At 43.8% G+C, this 22,192-nt stretch overlaps 1 protein-coding gene across 1 annotated transcript in view; it reads right to left on the reverse strand.

The window, feature by feature from the left end:
* LOC115573181 (receptor-type tyrosine-protein phosphatase N2-like) overlaps nt 1-22,192 on the reverse strand; it is a 214,258-nt gene that overhangs the window by 34,612 nt on the left and 157,454 nt on the right. The window contains exons 14-15 of the mRNA XM_030403851.1: nt 12,528-12,725; nt 2,976-3,123 (exon numbers count right to left, since the gene is read on the reverse strand). Coding sequence (XP_030259711.1) covers nt 2,976-3,123; nt 12,528-12,725 — 346 coding nt within the window. The remainder of the gene's footprint in view (nt 1-2,975; nt 3,124-12,527; nt 12,726-22,192) is intronic.

The following is a 22,192-nucleotide window of genomic DNA, read 5'->3' on the forward strand; positions in this document are numbered from 1 at the left end:
ATAGTTCCAGTTTCAGTTTTAGATCTATCTGCAGACTCAACGTAGCTACACAACACACCTACAACTCGGGGTGGGTATTGGCAAGAACCTCACGATACGATACGTATCACGATACTTTGGTCACGATACGTATCACGATATCACGCTATTGCGATATAAATAAAGATGAAAACACAAGTACCTGTATATGTACATCAGATGATATTGATCAGAGGACAAATTGAGTCAAAACTATTTCATTCAAAACAGCCTCTCCATTTTATTAACTCCCATGAAATTTCCGGGCAGTAATATTCTCTTTGTCCAGCTCGTTGTTCTTGCTATCTCTCTTAACTTTGAAGCCAAAGTGCTTCCAAACGTCAACTTTAATTGCGGAGGCGTTGTTAACTTGCCATCCATTTTGCAAAGACCTCAGCCACTCTCTCTACTACAGAAATACACCCGCCGCACAGCAGAGTCGCTCTTCAGCGATATATCGATATTAGGAGTTGAAAAATCGATATTGTATTGGGCGGCAAAGTATCGCGATATATTGCCGTATCGATATTTTTGCCCACCCCTACCTGCGACCTCGACAAGGTAAGGTTCAGGCACCAGAACTACTTGATTAAGGTTAAGAAGTCTCCTCTCACTATTCAGCACCACTCCAGAAAAAGCAGTCATCCAGGAGAAAGCAGAACCCCAACGGGCAAAACTAGATCATCCTGCGGCCAAAGGTGAAGATCTGGAACTGGACTGAATTTGAAAAGTTTACCAGAGATCCGAAAGTTTTCAAAATATAGCACATATTTCAGGTTGAAGCTGAGAAATGTGTATACTAAAGGATTCAGGATGGGGTGGAGCAATTGAGCAAGTTCAACATTTTGTAGTGTGAACGTTCATACTTTTAATGAGACATTTTCTGGACGTGTTTTTGACGAGACATCCTGACATTTCCAGCTGTGATTGTGGTGAGTTTTTAACAAGATGTCAGGACACTTTCAGCTGTTTTTCAGCCACGTACTTTAAGCTAAAACATCTTTTCCTAACCTTAAAGGGACAGTGTGTAATATATCAAGTATTTAGCGCCATCTAGCTGTGAGGTTCTACACTGCAACACTCCTTCGCTCACCCCTCCCGTTCTGAAGACGTTGGAGACGTTCCGGAAGCTACGGTGGCCCTGACGGACAAGAAACTCATTTTCAAAATATGGACTCTTTCCCAACAGCGTCGAGTATTTCTACTGATTCAAGTAATGAGGTAAAGATGTAGTTAGTTATTATAAAACTAGAGGTTCCCTCTCAGTCAAGCTAGCTCTGAGCGAAAACGCGTTTAGCCTTACTACGTAGTACCACGTAGTGCTTTGTGTCCCTCTCGGCAGTCCGTAGTTTTTTTAAAACCGGGAAGACATGGCGGCCTCCATAGAGCTTGCCCGTGCTATGTATATTCAGATGTAATTCTTCGCTCAGGAGGATAAGTCAGATTGTTGGCAGAGGTAACTGTACACCAATGACGACTTACTTATGAACGAAGACGTTGATTTGAGTTAATAAATTCCTTAAATCGTTACACACTGTCCCTTTAACCAACTGTTTATTTACCCTCAACCTAACCAGACCACGAGCGCAGCACTGTGCATAAAGCTTCAGCAGATCTGTGGTTTGTGCAGTCGGATTGAAACACTGAACGTGTGAGGAGGACAGGTTTTAGGAGAACCGGCCCTCCATCGTCTCTGGACCTCAGCCATCCAGAGGGGACACATTTATATAGTTTGTCCGTTTCACTCTGGCCAGCAGAAGTCTCCAGTGATAGTGGCGCACCAGTTTTTTTTTTTTAATTTTCCTCGCAGAAAGCCAGTGGTGCTTCAAATAGGAAGCACAATTTATTCCTGACAAACTGCTTTCCCTGCTGACAACCTGGATTTCATTAAGCCCCGGCGCCTGCTGGAGAGAGAATGGGACAGCACTTTTTTAGACGGGCTATTTCCACAGAAGCTTAGAAATTTTTAATCATTGATGAGGTCGGTGCAGGAGAGCTTTAATAGAAAACTAATTTACAACCCTTCTGCTCGCTGCATCTGCTCCCGGTTCCTGATAATAAGAGACCCGGGCTCAGAGTGTTCTGGGAGCGCCGTGGAGAGGTTGGCGAGGTGTGATGTCGCCGCGTTTGGAGGACCGACATCAGGGGGGCGTAACGGATGAATTCTGGTTCCACTCAGAAATGAAAGTTTTTCTGCGCTCCATTAACCAGGAGGAGATAAAGCGCTTTACTTTACAGTCCGACTGTTATCCTGCTAAAAAAGTCTTAAGTCAAATCTCCTGCATATTACAAACTGAGCCTCACAGCTTCCGTCCACAAACAAGGGCTTTTATTTTGGTACTCACGACACCATTAAAGGCACATTACGCAATGGGAATGTAAGCGCTTGGGCAACAACTGAGAGGCAGATCACTAAGTTATTAATCTGTGAGTTCAACGATGAAATGATGAAGGCCAAATGTTTAAATATGTGGCGGCGTTTTTCGTTGTTCTTTATCGAGACGCAAACGTTTTCCATCCGAGGGTTTTTAATTAATATATTTGGATTCTTTCTCTTTTCTCTTCCTTCAGTCAAACTGCACATAAAGCAGGATCATTCACTACCTGGATGTGAAGTATATGGACACATTAGGGACGCATCAGTTCTCCAGGTAGAAGGAGAACATTCGTATTTGGAACAAAATTCACATTATCATCATTTTTTGATTATCTTAAGTGGTAACGGGATGCAAAAATGACAATTTCCACAAAAACTCACATTGCAAATGTCATATCTATCAAAATAATGGCAACACATTTATTTTTTTAGCTTTAACGTTCAGCACTTTTTCTGATTTGGAGCTGCAGACGCCGATTTGCTGATTTTTCCAACTTCTGCGACCATTTTCATGATGAGACTTACTGAATATCGAGGCTCATTGATTCAATGCGTGCAAAGGAAAAAATGCATTGCTTACATGCTACAACAGCAGTGGAGCGGTTCTTCTTGGCGTTGCCGTCCTTCATGCCGACGGTGCAGGCGTTGGGTTCTGCCTGATAGGCACACAGCGCCTCCCACTCCTTCTCCAGGCGGTCCTTGTTCTTCAGGTGATCCTCCATGTACGACTGAAGGAGAGGAGAGAGAAGAGGAGGTGAGAAAACAGAGCTGGAGCGACAACAAAGGGTTACAGCAGTTTCATAACCAACATCTACTGGTGCGTGTCGGTATTTAGGACTGTTAATCGTTGGCGAAGGCCGTCTTCGTCCTCCTGATGAACAAAGCCTGTCATTTTAACTTTAAAACAACAAGCTCTCCCTAAAGTGGCAGGCTGGCGGCTGTTTGCGTCTGAGAGGAGCACCAGATGGAGGAGCAGGTAACACTTATTTTGTCAATCACAGAAAAAGTCAACCAAAAATATCCCGACGCTCTTTCCTGTGATTGCCACTCGCTCTTGTCGTCCTGCTCGGCGAATCCGCCCATCTGGCGCTCCGTGGACGCGAAAAATGAAACAATGGTCGTGCTGTTTTAACCTGCTGGAAGTTTGAGAGTCTGATATCTTTCCTAAACTTCATCACGCTTATCAGATAAATGCTTATTAGCTGTACCAAAGCCAATCTCAATCAGAGTCTGATCTACTCCAGCTCTGCCCGGCCATCACCGACCAACCTGATGTTCATAATTAAGGAAGACGACGTCACTTTGGCAAACGATCTTGGCGCTGAGACCGCAGCAGGAGCCGCCAGAATCTGATGGAGGCCGGCGCTGCTTTGTTTTTTTAGCAGCCTTTTTAGAATCAGCGCCACCCGAGCACACAGAATATGACCGGTGCGCTTGTTGGTAATGGATGAGGGAACGGAATGAGCCGGCGTGGTTCTTTAAATGGCTCCGGCGATGATTTATGGTGGCAGTTACAAATGGGGGGGGGGCTGATCTTAATCAGAATTAGCTTCCAAAAAAAAAAAAAAAAAAAAAAAAAGGGGCTCTAATGGCTTTTCTGCTAAAAATGAGAGGAGTTTGTAAAAAAAATGGAAAAAGGGCGGAGCGGACAGACGTCCAGCTGACGGAGGAACAAAAAGGAACCCTGTCCAGACGTGCAGGTGTGTTATCTGTCAGCGATGATGTCACCTGCTCACACACACACACACACACACACACACACACAGCGCAACACTCGCCTTTCCTTGTTGTATCAGTTCTCTGTTATGTCGTTATATAATGATGCAACAAGAAGCCGCGAGCTGAGACCCTCCACCTGCACACAGCAGCAGGAGGTCCGTATCCATCAGAAGACACACACACACACACACACACAAAGATAAAGAAAAATGCACACACACACACTTCTAAAGCACAATCCGCACATAAAGGCTTTATAAGGTCACAAAAACACAGTCCACCCCCACACTGCACACACACACACACACACACACACACACACACACACACTCACACACACAAAATCCAGGTATATTCAGAGTACAGACACCTGCTGACACTCAAACACACACTGACTTGAAACACGTGACCTGCAAATATTCAACATCGATTCAAAGATGCAAACAGAATTTCACACACACACACACACACACACACACACACACACACACACACACCAAGTCCTACATCAGATACCCCTCCTCCTCCACCACCTCCACCCTCTCTCTCCCTCTCTAATGCCAGAGTAATAGGGTTTTGTGGCTGTGTAAAGGGATTACTGCAATCCAATCAGGAGGTGCTGAGATCACCATGTGTCGGCCAAACACTGAATAATCCCCTTACTGCGGGGGGGCTTACAGCTGCCAAAGGTGCTCAATAAAAAAAAAAAAGCAACGCAATAAGACTCCAGCCCGATGATGCTGCCATTGTGGCTCTGACGCACCATCTGAAGCACCTGTAGGAAAAAGAAAAACGGCAGCGTGAAAAGCCAGCCGGGGCCGCATGAGGGAGGTGATGTAATGCGGCGGCCATTTTGGATCGGCAGCGCACTAAAGGGGGATACTGTTACTCTGCAGGGAGACGGAGGAGGCAGGTGGAGTTCTGAAGTGCAGCTGAAGTGCTCTGAGAGACGACACGTCAGAGGGAGGGAGCGTGCTGGCTGATCCGCTACGTTTATTACACAGCTGCTGATATTAAAAGGAAGGATTCGTCCTTTTTTGTGATTAATAAGAGCGATTATTATAGATTAAAGCTTCAAACCAGCTTCAAAATCACAATGCTGCCTACAGATAAATAATGGTGCAAGGCCCGAGAGCAAAGGTGACTGGGAAAAAGTCAGCGTTTACTTAAAGGGATATTCCGAGAGATCAAGTTAGCAGACCGCTAATTTACGGAGTTTTATCAACCTCAGAAACGACCGCACGACAACAATACACTGCAGTAAATGGATCCAAATATAAACCGCCACCAAAAAGCCACAAATAATGCTCAGAACAGCACCAAACTTCAGCAACAGCACAAATAGGGTCTCAGCACATAGTCCGGGGCATCTAACCTCCACTAGGTTAGCTGGATTTCTATTGTGAAGCTAAAAACAGATTTCAACTCTCCTCCATCAGCTTCCGGGTCGGGGAAGTCCCGACGCGACGATTACTGAGTGCGGTTAGAAATGCTCAATTCCGTTCTTTTCCCTGTCGGCTCTCGATAATAACTGTTATAAACTGGCAGGTAAGACACATATGAACTTTGATTGCTTTTCCATGGAGTCATAATCATACATTTTCATCCATGAGCCGCGGAACTCTACTGCACTCGGTAATCGACTCGTCGGGACTTCCCGTCAACAGGAAGCTGCTGCAGAAGAGTGGTAAATTTAGTCAGCTTTTCAGTAGAAATCCAGCTAAGCTAGCGGAGGTTAGATGCCCTGGACTATGTGCTGAGACCCTATTTGTACTGTTGCTGAAGTTTGGTGCTGTTCTGAGCATTATTTGTGGCTTTTTGGTGGCGGTTTATATTTGGATCCATTTACTGCAGTGTATTGTTGTCGTGCGGTCGTTTCTGAGGTTGATAAAACTCCGTAAATTAGCGGTCTGCTAACTTGATCTCTCGAGAGGGAGTCTAACACAGTTTCATGGTGTGTTAGACCATGGATTAAACTTACACCGGAATATCCCTTTAATAATAAACCATTAAAGCTAAACACTCTGCTGCCCTCCCTTTAACTACAACCGTGAGTGAATACTTTCACTTCAGGATCTGAACGCTTCTTTCACCGCTCACAGGAAGTCACGATGTCTGACAGGTGATACAAAAGGTCATAACTGTTTTGCAACGCTTAATCTGTGTTTTTATAACTTTTGGACCTCATTACAGTTGAAGTCTGAAGGTTTTGTTTGTTTTCTCGTCGACGGTTACGTAACAAAAATCTGTTTTTTGTGTTAGGCCACCTTTAATAAACTTAACGATAAGTTAGAAAGTCTTTTACAGACGGAACAAAACAAGGTGCAAGTCAATAAAACAGGGAAAGTGAATCAGAATGTCGTGAAGCAAATAAAAACACCAAAAACGATAATTGAAAGTGTTTTCAGAAAGATGAGAATTCATCAGGCGGGTCAAATCTAGGAGCTGTGACGGCAAAGGCTCAAACAAATTACCTTTTTGTCTCTATTTCCACCGTTTTACATGAAAATAGTTACATTTTCTTTTTGCTATCATACTTTTTTCTAAGAGACGTGACAAACATTGTCAAATTGAAGCCCGCGGTGTCTGAAGTACGTTTATTTCTGATTACAAATAACTGAATTTATCACCAATATTTAACACAACAACTGCATTTCAAGCTAATATCCCTCAAAGTATCACATATTTCCCAGAATAATCTCCTTCTTTGTGCTATTTTTCATCTGATAATCAGTCTGAGCTCTTTCCCATTTATGACTTCCTTCCACAAACACGCGATCAATCGCTCTGCGTCCGCCCGTCGTATCAAGTTTAGAGCTGACATCATCCTGACACACGAGTCCGACTCCTCCTCAGCTGACCGACATTAGAGTGATTTAAAAGGCCCCTCGTTGCCCCTGGCGACCTCCTCCGACCCCCCCCCTCCCCTTCCACTGAGCTACAAAAAAACCCGCCACCACAATAAATTCCCAGCACGGTTAATCTGGGTGGAGGCGCTCGCTGCTGTATAATCTATAACACTTACTTGGCCGGCAACAAAAGACAAGATAATGTGCTTTATATATAGAGTCGACTAATCCTCTTAAGACACAAGCAAAGAGGATGTAGGCTGGGTGGTGGTGGTGGTGGTGGTGGAGCAGCGGGTCCCCGTCACATGGGACCGAGTAATACATTAACTCAGATAAGATGGTGAAAGCTGTTTCTCCTCAAATTAAAACCAGTGGGTGGATGATGACATGGAATTTGCCCAGGGTTTACGGGAGGCAATTAATTTTTTTTTTGGGCGGGGGGAGGTGGGAGAGGTCGGGCGGCGTGGCTCATCAGCTAACGCGTTTCTTCGACGCCGGTGATTTTTATTAATCGCTCAACAGTTGCCTCACTCGAGCGCGCGACAGGGCGTCAGATGAAATATTTGCTTTACCGCGGCGTCTCGCTCTGTGATGGATTCGGTCTCCGGCTGTGATGCCTCGCCGAAGGAAAGAAGGGAAACAGAAAAGTTTAAAAAGAATAAAATAAAAACCGTGTCGACTGGTCGCGGTTTTGTTGGAATAAAAACCCCGCTCCGCTCTCCGGCTGACATCATGATGTGAATCTGAAATGAGCTCTTTTGTAAGTGTGAATATTTCTTTCTTTCTTTTTTTTTTGTTTTTTTTTCGTGTAAAGCTGACAGCGAAAATATAAGCAGCAACAAGAGGCGTCGTCCCAACAGAAATGACAGACAGGAAGAAAAAGAGAAGTGGAAAGAAAAAATTGTGAAACAGAAAAATAAAAGGACAGAAGTGAGAGAACAGTAAAAAAAAAAAAAAAGGAAAAAGAAAGAAAGCTATAGCTGCAGAAGCGATGGAGGGAGTGTAAAAAAAAAAAGATCAGAACAGAAAACAGATTTAAAAAACATAAAATTAGCATCAAAGTGCAAGAAAGAAACTAATGAATGGGAGATGGAGGATGGAGGGTGGATGAAAAGAGGGAAAGTGGCTGCAAAATCCATAAAATCTTTACTAAAGACGGAGGCTGGTGGGCGGTGGAAGACATCAAATAGCAATTTCCCCAGATTGTCACCATTATGTGGGGAAAAAAAACTCAGATTCTGGTTTCTTTCTGGGTTTTTTTTTAACTTCGACAAAAGGTTTCTGTGGAGTTCTGCGGGCGGAGGAAACGACGTGACCTCTGAGGCTGATGGAGGTGGAAACACAGAGACGTCCAGTGAGGATGAAGCAGGAGAGAGGCTGACTTTTTATTTTATTTTTTAAAGATATGACAATGGTGTTATGTAACTTTCCCCCCCTGCTGTCTAATGTTTCTGTTGTGGGAGGATGGGAGACGCTCTGGACCAATCAGAGCTGCCGTTTGGCTCCAGAGAGTGTGTGTGAGTGTGTGTGTGTGTGTGTGTGTGTGTGTATGTGTGTGTGTGGAGCTGTCCATGGTGCTGAAACACACTTAGAGCTCAGCGTTCAAGATTACAGTAAAAAAAAACAAAAAAGGGCGGCTTAAAGTTTGCAGCTCACTTTCTCGTTATCACTTTCCGTGACGATGAGCGTCCCCTCGCTTCCTCGCCGCTCGCTCCTCTTTGTATTTACTCGCTGGAGTAAAACAAAAAAAAAATACAACACCAGAAAACGTGGAGGTAAATGTGCCGTCAACTTCTCATCAGCGCAGTCGGTGCGTAGCAGTGATGGAGCCCGTTTGCGTTCGTGTTTATAATCCGTACGTTAAACGGAAGCTGCGGCGGATGGAACGGAAACTCCCCCTCGCTCGCTGAGTCACGCGGGTAGAAGACGGAGGCAGATTGTTTCTCGCCGCGTCCGACCGTCCTTTAATGCGACGGATGCTGAATGTGTATCTCTCACTTTCACTCGTATTGATCTTGATCACCGCTGTAGCTCGTGTATCATCGCTCCCGATCAGGCTTCTAATGCCTCCCTCGCTTCCTGCCTCGCTCTCTCATACGCTTCCATCAATCCACATCTAGACTGCAGATCTATACACTGATGCATGCTGGGTAGAAAACACAGCATGCCTGGTCCTGACTTGGATTAGACCAGCAAGTCCTGAGACCAGAACAACTCAACAAGGTTAGGCCATGATGTCTCCTTGCAGACACTGTTGACTGAGACGATTTAAAAACTGTTTAATCGTCCGATATCGACAGTTTTGTGTTTGATAGTGAGGTCGGACGTAGAGACACAAACACTGACGGTGCACAGGAGAGAAGAGTCTGAACTGTGGTCCTCGTGTTCAGGTCATTTTAAAGGATTATATCGTACATTTGAAGAATACTTACAGGGTTCATCCTACAAATAAATCCCACTCGTAGGGTCGAGTATTTCATGTTTGTCTTGTATTTTTGTGTAATCTCTGCGCGAGTTCTTGTTTCAAGGCTGAAGACGGGTTTGAAACGTCACACGTGGATGTAATAAATGTTCACTGGACTCTCTGAACTCTGTTATTTCCATTATGCACCTGGATGATGACGGCTTTTATACATGTTTTTGCTTTGCAGGACTGTATTAACGTCACCATGCCTCCATGTTTATGACAAGGAGTCTAATGAAGGCCGCGCACGCGGACACTTTCATTCTTACGTGTCGCGCACGAGTGATTTGAGTTTGTTTGGTATCTATAAACGACGACTCGTGTACAGACTAAAGGATTATAACGCCTTTATCTGAATTCAATTGGAATTTAATTAGGTTGTGCAAATCTGATGGTTTTAAATGTAGATTGATTCCAAAGCCGTCAACAATCTCCTCTTCAGATTAACTGGGGAGATTACGGTACGGAGCGCCTTCTTACTTCTGTTTGTCGAGAAGCGAAGCGGCGCTACGTGGATGAACCAACAGAGAGACGGAGCCGACAAGATGGCTGTCCTTTTGTTACTCTTCGTGAATGACCACGATTGGAGCAAACGCTTCACGCTCGTGATGAAACCAAAGAGCTCAATGTATTCCGACAAAAGCTGCTCTGTGGCGCTCTGAACCCAGAAAACCTCAACTTCCCTGATCCTCCGCGTTGTGGACTTTCCAAATGCTATCGGACCGAATGGTTGTTTTGGAGATGCTTCTTTCACGACGTTAGCTTACGGGAGGAAGTCTCTTTCAGCCTCAGAGTCACATGAAGATGTTATTACACGTTTCTCTCTCTCTGGGACTGAAACAGGAAGATTTACAGCGGGTTTGTTCCGTTACGAGGCTCTGAAACAGTTACGTTTCTTTTTTTTTTGGTCTCTTAAACCTTTGAAGAGGCTTTAAAAGGAATATTAACACTGAAGAGGACATTCATCTCCATCACCGACACAGATCAGACGCTCTTCTTCTCCGTCCCTCACACCGTTTACACCCGAGTGTCCATCTCAGACACAAGCTCAGTCATCTCCTGACCAGACTGTGGCCCACACGGCGAGCAAACACGTAACAAGAACATGAGCAACGCTTCATTTCATCCCTCTCGTCTCTCCAGTGACGCCGCCTCTGCCGAGGTGTGTTTGTCTGGCAGAAGACGAAGCAAAACGCACCTGAAGAAAGATCCGACCTCGCTGTCGCAAATCTATTTTCATCCTCACGTGACCGAAGGTGCATCAAGCCGCTCGCGTCGTGTCGCGGCTGCCAAAGAAACACTTTAGCGGGGGGGATTTGCGCGTTTGTGTCAAAGCAGCGGAGCCGCTCTCCTCTGCAGAGGGAGTCGCTTCTCCTGAACACAACGCTGGTGCAAATCTCTGGGGTAATTAGTATCTTTGTGCCTATTGAACACATCAAAAAGCCCGCGCTGTCACATCTCGCCGAAAGCTCCATAATGCATGGGAAGAGAGAGAGAGAGAGGGAGAGAGGGAGTGAGGGGGTTGGGATGAGTTGGTGGTAACGAGGATTGTGGGCGGTTGAAGTGAATATCGCAATTTACGACGCCCGCTCGACAGAATGCGACCGAGGTTCAATAGAGATTTTCATCTGCAGGATGGGAGAGGGTTAGAAGCCTGCTTATAGAAACTGTGGGTGTAATGAGATGTGCAGAAACAAGAAAAAAAAAAACAAGAGGAGACACTGGGACAAAAAAGATGAGAGAGAGGGAGAGAGATGAGAAAAGAGTGATATATGTGGAGATGCAGACGAGACAGAAACAACAGCTCCACCGGTTGTGCGAGAGATAAATGGTTTGAAAGCGGTGAGAGAGGAGACGGTGACGGGATGTTTTGGATAAAAGAGGAAAACGTAGAGAAATCTGTGGGAGCTGCTTCTGAAGACGGATCACCGACAGCAAAGGTGGAAACTACAGAGACTGTCAGGGCGCGAAGATTACGGAGAAAACCCACGATATCTTCTTCTCATCTGACCTCATGTGAGACGCTTTTGTTTTTTTCCTCTTTGCCCGGACTAGTTAGCAGTCAGAGACGTGGAGGTCGCGGCTCCTGGGAGCAGTTATCGTGATGTTTTTCATGACGTAAGTAAAGTATGAGCAATAAATCGGAATTTACCTCAAGGAGCTTTTAAAAAACTGTGCAACATACGACCTCCTCCGTCCTTAAACCCCAAAACACGTGCTAATCACCATCTTGTGTCCATTTGGCCTCGACCACACAGCTCACAGTCGTTATTTTGAACTTCAGACCTCTTAAAAATGTGCTCTCCCAAAATCTGCATTACTCGTATTACTACATGCTCGTGCTCTCTGTCCTGCAGAACGTCACTGTCGACGCCAACCTCTCTCCCTTTCTGGTGTTAGCTCTCTCTTTGTTAGCAATATTAGCTTTAACGCCGGCTCCCTGGCTATCGTTGCCTCCTTGCCAGCTTCCCTTCTTCCTCCTCTTTTCTTTTATTTATGACACAGCACGGGAACTCACGCCAACAAGAGCTAGTAATCAGTTTTGGTACATTTCTGAGGTCATGTGGTCGACCGCAGTTGCGCCTCTGATGCACAACAACACAAAATGACTCATAGCGCTTCGAGTAGAGCGGGCGTTCAGTATATTTATGTTGTCAGGATTATGTGCGGCCCTGGATGTGGACTGCAGTTCAGAGGTCTGGAATCAGGGCGAGGATGTGTGAACAAGGCGTTCACCGATGAAACCCTTCCTTCCTCTCAAAATATCCTTTTCCTTTCTCTTGTGCTGAATAAAGTTTGGACGTGAATCCGAGTCTGCTCCTTTCACCAGCTCTGGCTGCACCAAATATGTGAAGTGGGCGGATTAGATTAACATGCCAACATCAGTCTGAATGATTCAGCCGGAGCGACAAATGAAGTCATTAGTCATCCAAGGATTCTGTGCGGCGCTGAAAGACAGCCCTCAGTCCTCCTCCGAGTCTTTGAATGCATCATTCAAATCAGTTTCATCAGCTAATGTCACCGACAAACCACTGACGTCCTCGGTGAGTTAGCACAGATTTTTATAATATTTTGATTTGGTTCACAGGACAGGACTCACCAGGATCATGTGGCCGGTGGAGATGTCCATGTTGGAGTGGGCGGGCTCTTCGCTCCAGGACGAGATGCTGCTGCGTGCCGACGGGCTGACAGCTTGACCGCCGTCGCTGAACTGCGACGACACGCTGTTGATCCTGGAGGAGATCGGCTCCGGGCGCTCGGTCGGGGGTTTGACCGCCATGCGCTGCCGACAGAGCTCCTGCGGGAGAGAAGGAGAGAGGACACATCAGTCAACGTAGGAACTACCAGCATCGTAAATCAAGATGTTTAGAGGACGACTTCAACAAAACAGATCACATTACTCATTTAAGACTCTTTTGCATGACTCAGTTTCACTCTAATGACCAGAAAGTGAAAACTATCAGCTGTCACATGTCCAACTGCAGATAAATTTGACTTTCTCGCATTTTTATGTTGTATATTTTCCACACTGTGTCATAATTTTTTCTGCTGCCAGTGACTGAAATTCACCTTGCAAGGTCACGTGATCATGTGATCTCAGTAATCCATCGTGCCCGGCTTGGAGTCGTGCGCTTGATTTCATTTACGAACTCACCTACTGTTGGTCCGATTGGTTGAACAGAGCACGTGATGGACAATGAATGTCAGACAGTTCATCCAATAACCTGTCAAGTATTTTTCTTTAAAGAGATATTCCGTTGTAAGTTTAATCCATGGTCTAACACACCGTGAAACTGTGTTAGACTCCCTCTCGAGAGATCAAGTTTGCAGACCGCTAATTTACAGAGTTTTAGCATCTTCGTAAACGACCGCACGACAACAATACACTGCAAGAACTTTATCTTTTCCGACAAATCCGGCAATGATATCAAATGTTTGATGCCTCAAAATACGTGCTGAGACCCTATTTGTACTGTTGCTGAAGTTTGTTTTTTTTATCATTATTTGTGGCTTTTTGATGACGTTTTTTTATTTGGATCCATTTACTGCAGTCTATTGTTGTCGTGCGGTCGTTTCTGAGGTTGATAAAACGTCGTAAATTAGCGGTCTGCTAACTTGATCTCTCGAGAGGGAGTCTAACACAGTTTCACGGTGTGTTAGACCATGGATTAAACTTACACCGGAATATCCCTTTAAAGCGTCCGCCCATTTCCAATCAGTTTTTAGCCACTTACTTCCAGATAGTTGTGTGTAACAAACCATCCGGCGCGCCAGGTTTTGTAATATAATAGTGAGTAATGTTGACAATGATTTACTTCTGATGCAACAAGCTTCATTAGTTCTACCGACTAATTGGAAGTGCCAGAGTTTTAAACCTCAGTGCGACTTTCACAGATGCGTAGACGCGGTCGGGGTCGGATTGTTCAGACCTGCTTTGTTAAAAAGTGTGATTTGTTTAAACACCACCTGTGATTGGACGGCAGGAAGGCGCCGTACACACTTCGATAAGTGGATAAAAACGTCTGCAACTCCAGATTAGTTTTAACATTTGTGAGTCAAAGCAGAGCCACAATAATCAGGTTTGTCATCAAAGGCCGGCGAATCGTGTCTCGCCGAGAAATTGTCCTCTTTATAAAGCTCATTCGTGATTATCCTCATTATTTCGTCCTCTCTTTCTGCGCTTGAAAGTTCAAAAGCTTAAAAAAAAAAAAACCACACACAAAAGTAGAAATGGCCACTGTTTGCTTAATGAGCAAATGTGAGCACAATGGGAGGATCCAGGCGACAGGAAATGGGATTAATGTGTTCTGACCTTCGTGGAAGAAACTTTCAGTAAAGACTTTCTGTGTTGTGCTCAGAGTTAAAGGTCGGAGAGGTGAGCGAGAGGCAGCTCGTTGAAATCCTGCAGACTGGCTGCAAAACATCTGTGCGAGAATGCCAAATGAGAAAAAAAACTTTTCTAGCGCACGGCAGTTAACCTCAGACTGCTGTTGTGCTGGCCGGCGTCCAGGGTGTCAGTGAAAAACAGCGGTGCATGCTCAGCAAGCTTTCCCCAGACAAATAACAACTTTACAAGAAAAGTTTCCTGGCCGAGTCTGTCAGTGTCTCAGCAGAAAGAAAAAAAAAAAAACCCCACAACTTCTCCATTCAGACTTCTGAACTGACCGTCATTGTCTGTCTGGATACGTGACCACAATGAAATGTTGACAATCATTGTTTCCTCCACGCCTTCGTCTCCAACACACAACTTCAATGAGCTACGATGTGAATGACTGTCGCACTTCAGACACGAGGACGAGTACAAAGACGCCGTCTTTCCAAATATAGATTTCGCCTGTTTTATTTTACAGAGAGATGATAAAGGTGAGACTGATTCACCTGTAAACCTCCGACGAGAGTCTGAATCTCTGATATCTGCAAGATGATGCTGCAAATTTAAACACATCATGCTGTTGCGGAAGGATCAATCTGAACTTCTGAGAAAACAGTGTAACATCATCAGCGTCTTCAAATGTCACGGTGAGCAGGTGGTAATTACCGAGTAGCATGTTTGACATTTTCTAAGAAATTACCCCTAAATTACGGCAGCATTTACCTCAAAATGTATAGAAAATAACCCCAACATTATCTAATCATATGTTTCAAACTACTTGGAGATTAAGCTGCAACAACTGTGATGAACTTTAATTCGCTGGCCTGTTGAAGGGAAGTTCGAAACAGTTGGCTGTTTCCTGGAAATGTATTTAAGGTGTTTATTGGAGCATAATAGAATATTATCATTAAATAATGGTGGGGTCATTTCTTCAATACATGTTGAGGTAAATATTGTTGTAATGTGGGCGGATATTCAATGAAATCACCTTCTTCACCACGAAACTTTCAGACTTCCTAGTTTTCCCGAATATGGTATTTGCAAAAAAATGAAATGCTAAGTAAAAAACAGCTAATGCATGACTCAAAAGCACAAACTAGCAAATTATAAATTGAAAACATACACTGTTGGATGTTTTCTCACTGAAAACTTTATCGACAACAAACTAATTTATCCACAAACCAAGAAAATGTTATGTTTGAAAAGAAAAGACAGTCTAATAAGACTTTTAATGTAACCAAGTGTTTGTTAACAAAACTAGAAGAACTACAGCCATGCTAGCAGCTCTGTGAGCTACATCATAATGTTCAACACACTCTCAGTGATTTAGCAGGTTTAACGTTTACCATGTTCACCATCTTAATTACGGCTGGGTATCACCGGGTACCTCACGATACGATACTATCACGATATTTTGCCTAAGATAACGATAATATCACAATACAGCGATTCTGCGATAATCGATATATTGCAAGAAATTTCATCCACGATACATCACGATATCTGTGTCACTGAAGAAATTCAGAATTTATTGACTGCACTGAATCCATTTCACAGGAATTACAAAACATTGTCAATCAATTTCACCTGATTGACAGTCAAGTAAACAAAGTGTAAACTGCACAGTGGCTCTTCTTAATACACACACTGACTGCAACTTAAATATGATTAAATATCGATATTTGGCGCCAGTGTATCGATAAGGTACCTCGCGATACGATACTATCACGATATTTTGTCCACGATAACGATAATATCACGATACAGCGATTCTGTGATAATCAATATTCATACACGATACATCACGATATCTGTGTCACTGAAGAAATTCAGAATGTACCAAAATATCGATACTACGATATATCGCGATATATCGTAGTATCGATATTTTGGTACACCCCTAATCTTAATGTAGGGTTTTAGCGTGCTAGCGTTTGGTAATCAGGACTAAAGATTAATCCCAGATGAGGCTGATGGGAACCTCACTTTCTAGTTATTTAGTCAAAAACTAAAAGAAGTTTGCTGTGATAATTGCGCCAGATAAAAGAAGGATCGTTAAAGTGATTACAATCCATCCAGTAGCTGTTGAGACATTTCACTGACTGAGCAATATCTCCAAATAAAGAGCCTAGTGTGAATTTACATGAAAGGGAAAGACTTCTTCTGAGGTTTGAGAGCCAGTAAAATACACGTTCAGTGCCCGCGTGACAATTAATACATCGGTAATCAATATGTCAGATCGATGTGCCCTCGTGTGAGACAATAAACTCCCGCCGCTCGGTTCATTCTGCGTAATCTTGGACGTCACATTTCTGCACGTAACGTAAAATACACCTGTCACATCCTCTATGTGTGAAACCATAAATCACACACATGCAGCAGAAGAACCCGCGGCTTTAATCTCTCCGGGTATCTGTGTTTCTTAATGAGAGCGATGCCGGTGATTAACTAACGGGCGCGTTTGATTGACGGTGGAGGTAATGCGAGCAGGCCTTCATTAGTCCGTATCTGATCCAGGCTGATATCCTCGTAGGTCGGCGCGCTGACACTGATCTACGAGCTCGGACACGGACTCATAAATGTGTGCAGGTTATTAAAGTGCTTCGATACCTTCGGGCCCGGTGGAGAAGATTCTGACAGCGCCGCTGGTGGGAGGCGAACACAAACATGCTGGCATGAGAAGGCAGACGGACACCGTGCAGGAGGAAGAGCTGAGTTCTATAATCCTGCAGCTCCGTTTTTAATGGATGTTTTAGTGCTGATGATGGTTAAAGTTATTTACCAAGAGAAAAACGACAATTTCTAGAATTTCTTGAGTCACTACTTGGATTTCTTTGACTCAACTCTGATTGGCCAATTTCTTTTAGCGTTTGAAATCTCATAAATGTGAAACCACTGGATGTTTTAATGACATTTTGGGACATTTCCAGCACAGTTTGTGGCGACAAAACCAGATATTTTTGGTGATATACTCTGATTTTTCATGACATCTTTGTGCCGACAAAACCAGGTATCACAAGGCACAGCAAGATTTGGTTCCTGACGCGAATCACGTTGTTTTTCTGCCCTTAACCCGACCAAAACTTTAAACACAGCATTGACACAACACATTCAAAAGTGAAGACAAAAGAAATGTAAAGTTGGAACGTATCCCCGGTTTGCTGCAGATAAAAACACCTGACGTTGGACAACATTTCTACAAAATCACTTTAATTTATTCAAATGTTTGATTGATAGTTGGAGGCTTGACATGATTTATCAGTTTTAATTGTGCGTCTGTGGTTTCAGATCTGCAGAGCTGTTGTAAATCACCGTATATATCTCACGATAAGACCATTTTTAATCAATATTCTGCATCGAATGATTAATTCCTTTAATGGTTACATGCATAATGACTGGATGAATGTATAATGAGGCTTTGCATCAGGACACTTTGATGGACCGAATTAACCGCCGTGCAGATTTTTTTACTGACATGGAACTTGAAAAATGTCGAGTAAAATGAAATATTCAGTTGTTTTTAGTGTTCATGAGGCGTCTGTCTATCGATAAACTACGATTGATTGAGAAGTCTGCAGCCAGGCTTTTAACTAGAACAAGAAAGAGACACGTATCAGCATCCAGAATCTCTCAGGGTTGGTTTTAAAGTGTCTCTTTGTGTTTTTTTAAAGTGGCTTTCACAAAACTCAACGATTTGTCCTTTTATAAATCCTCCACAGCCTCGTGAATCCTCTGCTGCCTTTTGTTGAAGAATACAAACTGTCGCCAACATAAGAAAAAAACATCAACTCTGCCACTTTTTAACCGACTTGTATGTACCAAAACTGTGAAGCGAACTTTCTTTATTTCTTGCGTCCTCACTTTTAGCGTAAAGCACTTGTATGAAAGCCGCTTCAAAAGTAAAGTTTATCACCTGTCTGTTTGTTTGCTGGTTGGATTGTCGGCAGGATTACACAAAAACCACCGGAGGGATTTCCACAAAACTTAGAGAGCCGAGAATAGATCCCGTCAGCTTTAGACGAGGATGTGTATGAAGGGACCAATCCAGGAATTTATCAGATTTTGTTGATTTCTCAGGCGTATTTGTGAGGCACAAATACGCCTGAGAAATCAACAAAATCTAACAAATTCCTGGAAAATTCCTTTATATCATTATCATCATCATTCGGAGCATCGTGGAGAACTTTTCCTGGTGAGTGAATAAATGTCACTGCACGTTTCACAGACAGAGTCGTTTTTTTTAAGCACGCACTAACTGGCCAATTCCATCCGTCTAATAAAATCCAAAGATTGGCCCCATAAACTGTTCTAACACCACCGGTTTGTCTGGTTTCCTGTCTGCGCCTCGAGCGTTTTCATCCTCAGCACAACGACACGCTGCATTGTGGGTGTTTTTTACATCGATCAACGGCGTTCGTATTCTCGGCGAGCCCGCTCGCTGAACTTTTGCCGCAGCAGCAAATTCTTTTATGATGTAATTAAAACTGGTTCAAAACGGCTTCCCCCTGGAGAGCCAATTAGGGGACAAAAAGGCAACAAAAATAATAATAATTGAAGGAACAATATAACCAAGGACAGGTTTAGAGTCCAAACAGCACACATTTACAGCCTCCTCCTGGAGCCGTACGAACACAAGCGTCTTTATTTACTGTGTATTGATTTTTAGACGGGACGCACTTCATCAGGTGGCGAGCGGCGTCACGTTAATCACTCCGGGTTATAATCAGGACGGGAGCCCGGTGTGCATCCTCCAGCTCGGCCTGTTCTTTGTGAACTTATAGAGTTAATGACAGAGCAGGTGAGACTATCAACAAGCTCACCACAGTCTCTGTGGTCACATCGGACCTCTTTAAAGACACTGAAACACAGATTTTAGTTGGTTACACCACAGATTTGCATAAATTGCCTCTACTGAAGTGATTTCCTTCCTTCCTGTAAGTTGTTGGTTTTCAGTTCATGTCAGTTTACGCCCAGTATGTTATTAAAATCTACTTGGACCTTGTCTTAAAGGAACAATTCAACCCCAAAAATGGCAAATTCAGTCACCCAGATGCTGATGGAGAAATATTCAGGTGAAGTTTGGCAGTCTGCAAAACATTTTCTGGAGCTTCACAGCAAAACAGAGCTGCAGCACATTCTCCGAAATGACTGAATGTTTTAAATGTAAAAGAAGACAACCAGAAACACCTCATCTGCCCAAATTCATCAGGAAAAACAAGATTTACACCCTGAAATCTTCACTGACGCTGCTAAGCTAAACGCGTTAGCGTCCACTTTGTCTGGGCACACGAGCTTGACCGCACATCAAGAGTGTAAATAACATCTTCTCATATAAATCTTGGCTTTCAGGGCTTCCAGAGACTTGTCCTATGCTGGATGAGCTGTTTGGAGCCATTCTTTTTCCTTTGGTTGTCTTTTTAATGTTTAAAACAATCCCAGCGGCTTCAGTTGAGATTGCTGCAACACAGTTTAGCACAAAAGCTTCAAAAGATGTTCTGTGGACAAAGAAACTTTAGAGACTTTTAAAACAATGACTAAAACTTTCAGATCTCTTCAACGTTACATTATTATTGCAGGAGACACGGCAGCATGCAGAGACTGATCTGAGGACAGCGTTCAAGGACACGCCCGACGTCCACATTAGCTTATTTTTCTGTCTTCTGGATCTTTTTCTTACAGCTCATGAATGAAATGCGTCTTGTCAGGTCTTAAATCCAACATCCATTTCTCCGCAACTGCATTATCTTTGAATAATCATAAATAAAGATGGATAAATGTTCGCCGTGATGGATTGCACGAGCTTTAAGTCTTAAGTCAAATTGATTTAAAAAAAAAAACAGAGCCGAAATGAATGAAAACAAATGTCCGTCTGATGAAGAGAGAATCAATCTTCATGTTGATGGCAGCGTTTGTAAAAAACTTGGCAGACATGATGCGACTTTGTAAAAGTGATTCCCAGCACGTGAACCATCGATACGTCCCAGATGAGCTCGTCATCCGAATAACTAAAATATACTACACGGTTCCATCGCTGCTAAAAGACGAGACGGAAGAAAAACTCTATCTATACCAAAGCTGCTACGAAACGAAAGTCCTTGTTTCGTGTGTTTTAAATGTTGTTTCCCGGTCTGACAGAATAAAACAAAAGCCTTGACGACACAAAATAAAGTAATAAAATCACAGAACATCTAAAAAAAGAACCAGAAAATGAAGCGCGACAACGAATATGTTGGGAGACGTTGAGCTTGTGAAGGCGCCTGTGTGCCTCATCGGCCCTCCCTGCATGAATAAATGTTAAAAGAAAAAAAAAAAAACCCAACGAGCCCCTCTCATGTGGCGCCATGCCAGGGAATCCACTTGGCGCCACATGACCGTCTCAAATCGTGCATCAACCCCGGGGGCGACGGCGGGCGTGTCGGTGGCGGGAGGCGTGTGCCGCCACCAAAGCGACCCCTCTCTTTATTAAAGCCCGCTAATGGGGGAGGCAGAACCGGGTGTTTTGGGGGGGTCGGGGTGTGTCAGCCGGGCCCACAGGGGCGCCTCTGTTTACATGCCCCCTCTGGCCAAAACAAATGTTGGGGCCTTCACCCGAGCGCCTGAACAAACAAACAAATACAAGAGGGGGAACGTGATACAACACGGTGGAGTCGGAGGGAGGGAGGACGAGGGGGACGGAAGAGAAACGTAGGAGAGTATTTGATTCTGATCCAGTTCTGATACCAATACGTCTGGACCGCAGCTGCCAAAAGCTTATTCGGCCGGTGATTAACATATTGTAATGTGGCCGTTCACCATGCCAGGAAATAAATCCACAAAAAGTACAAGAACGAGACTCCTATTTATAAAGAATAAAAAGCTCCACCGAGGGATTAAAGTTGACACATTCGTCCTACTGGCACGTAAAAATGTTTTATTTTAAAAACACATCATCACCACCAAACAGTAAGTGGCTCATTACTTACTTTGCCACTTCATTACTGTGTGTTAATGAAAGCAGCAACTAGAGAAATGAATGTCAAAGACTCAGCTCCGGTAAAACAAAGCTAGCATGCTAATCCTCACAGCGTCTGCTCATTTCAAATGTTGAATAAGGACAATCAGGACTCACATCGCCTGACGACCACCGAGTTTTGCGTAAGTGAAATCAAAACTGTGGAGGACCGACACGACTGTGTTGAAGGTCTTTGAGGCGCTATCTGATGGAAATGTTCAACGCTAAAGCTAACACATGGTATCTGACGCTTTCAAGTAATGATTGGAGTCCTAAACGTGATTAAAGTTCCAATATACAGCAAAAGAAACTCCATTGTTGAGTTGCATTCCCATTGGCGCTTTGGGATTGTGGCAACCGACCCAAAACATCTCAGAGACTCAACAATCGAGTTTCTTCAATATTGGACGGAAGATAGCCGTCATCGTTATAAAGAGATAACACAAATTACTGGTTGGGAACGTACAAAAATAAATCAAACTTATTCCAAACTTTTGCTCGCTGTGCGTTCAAGTATCTACACATCGTCCTGCACAGTTTGTTCACTCCAACGCTTGTTGTTGCAGCAGCCGGATGGTGGAGGACTTTGAAAATGGTGGAGATAAGTTACCTTTGAGTCTGCGTGACATGGAGGCCCGTTCAGACTCACCGCTGTTCTGCACAGGACACCAGAACTTCACACTGAGATCCAGTTTAAAGCTACAAACTCAACGGGTGCCGCTGATAGTCCTGCTGCTAAATAATCCTGTGGAACATGAGTTGTGTTTGCTTGTTTAATCTAAATTGGGATGTACTGGAAAATGTTTTCTTATTCTTTGACAGCTTAAAGACGATGTCATCGCGCCTGTTGAAGGTCCTTGAAATGGAACGGAGACGGGGTGAGAAGTGTCGTCATTAGAGT

This window comes from Sparus aurata, chromosome 21 (assembly GCF_900880675.1).
Source record: "Sparus aurata chromosome 21, fSpaAur1.1, whole genome shotgun sequence".
NCBI lineage: Eukaryota > Metazoa > Chordata > Actinopteri > Spariformes > Sparidae > Sparus > Sparus aurata.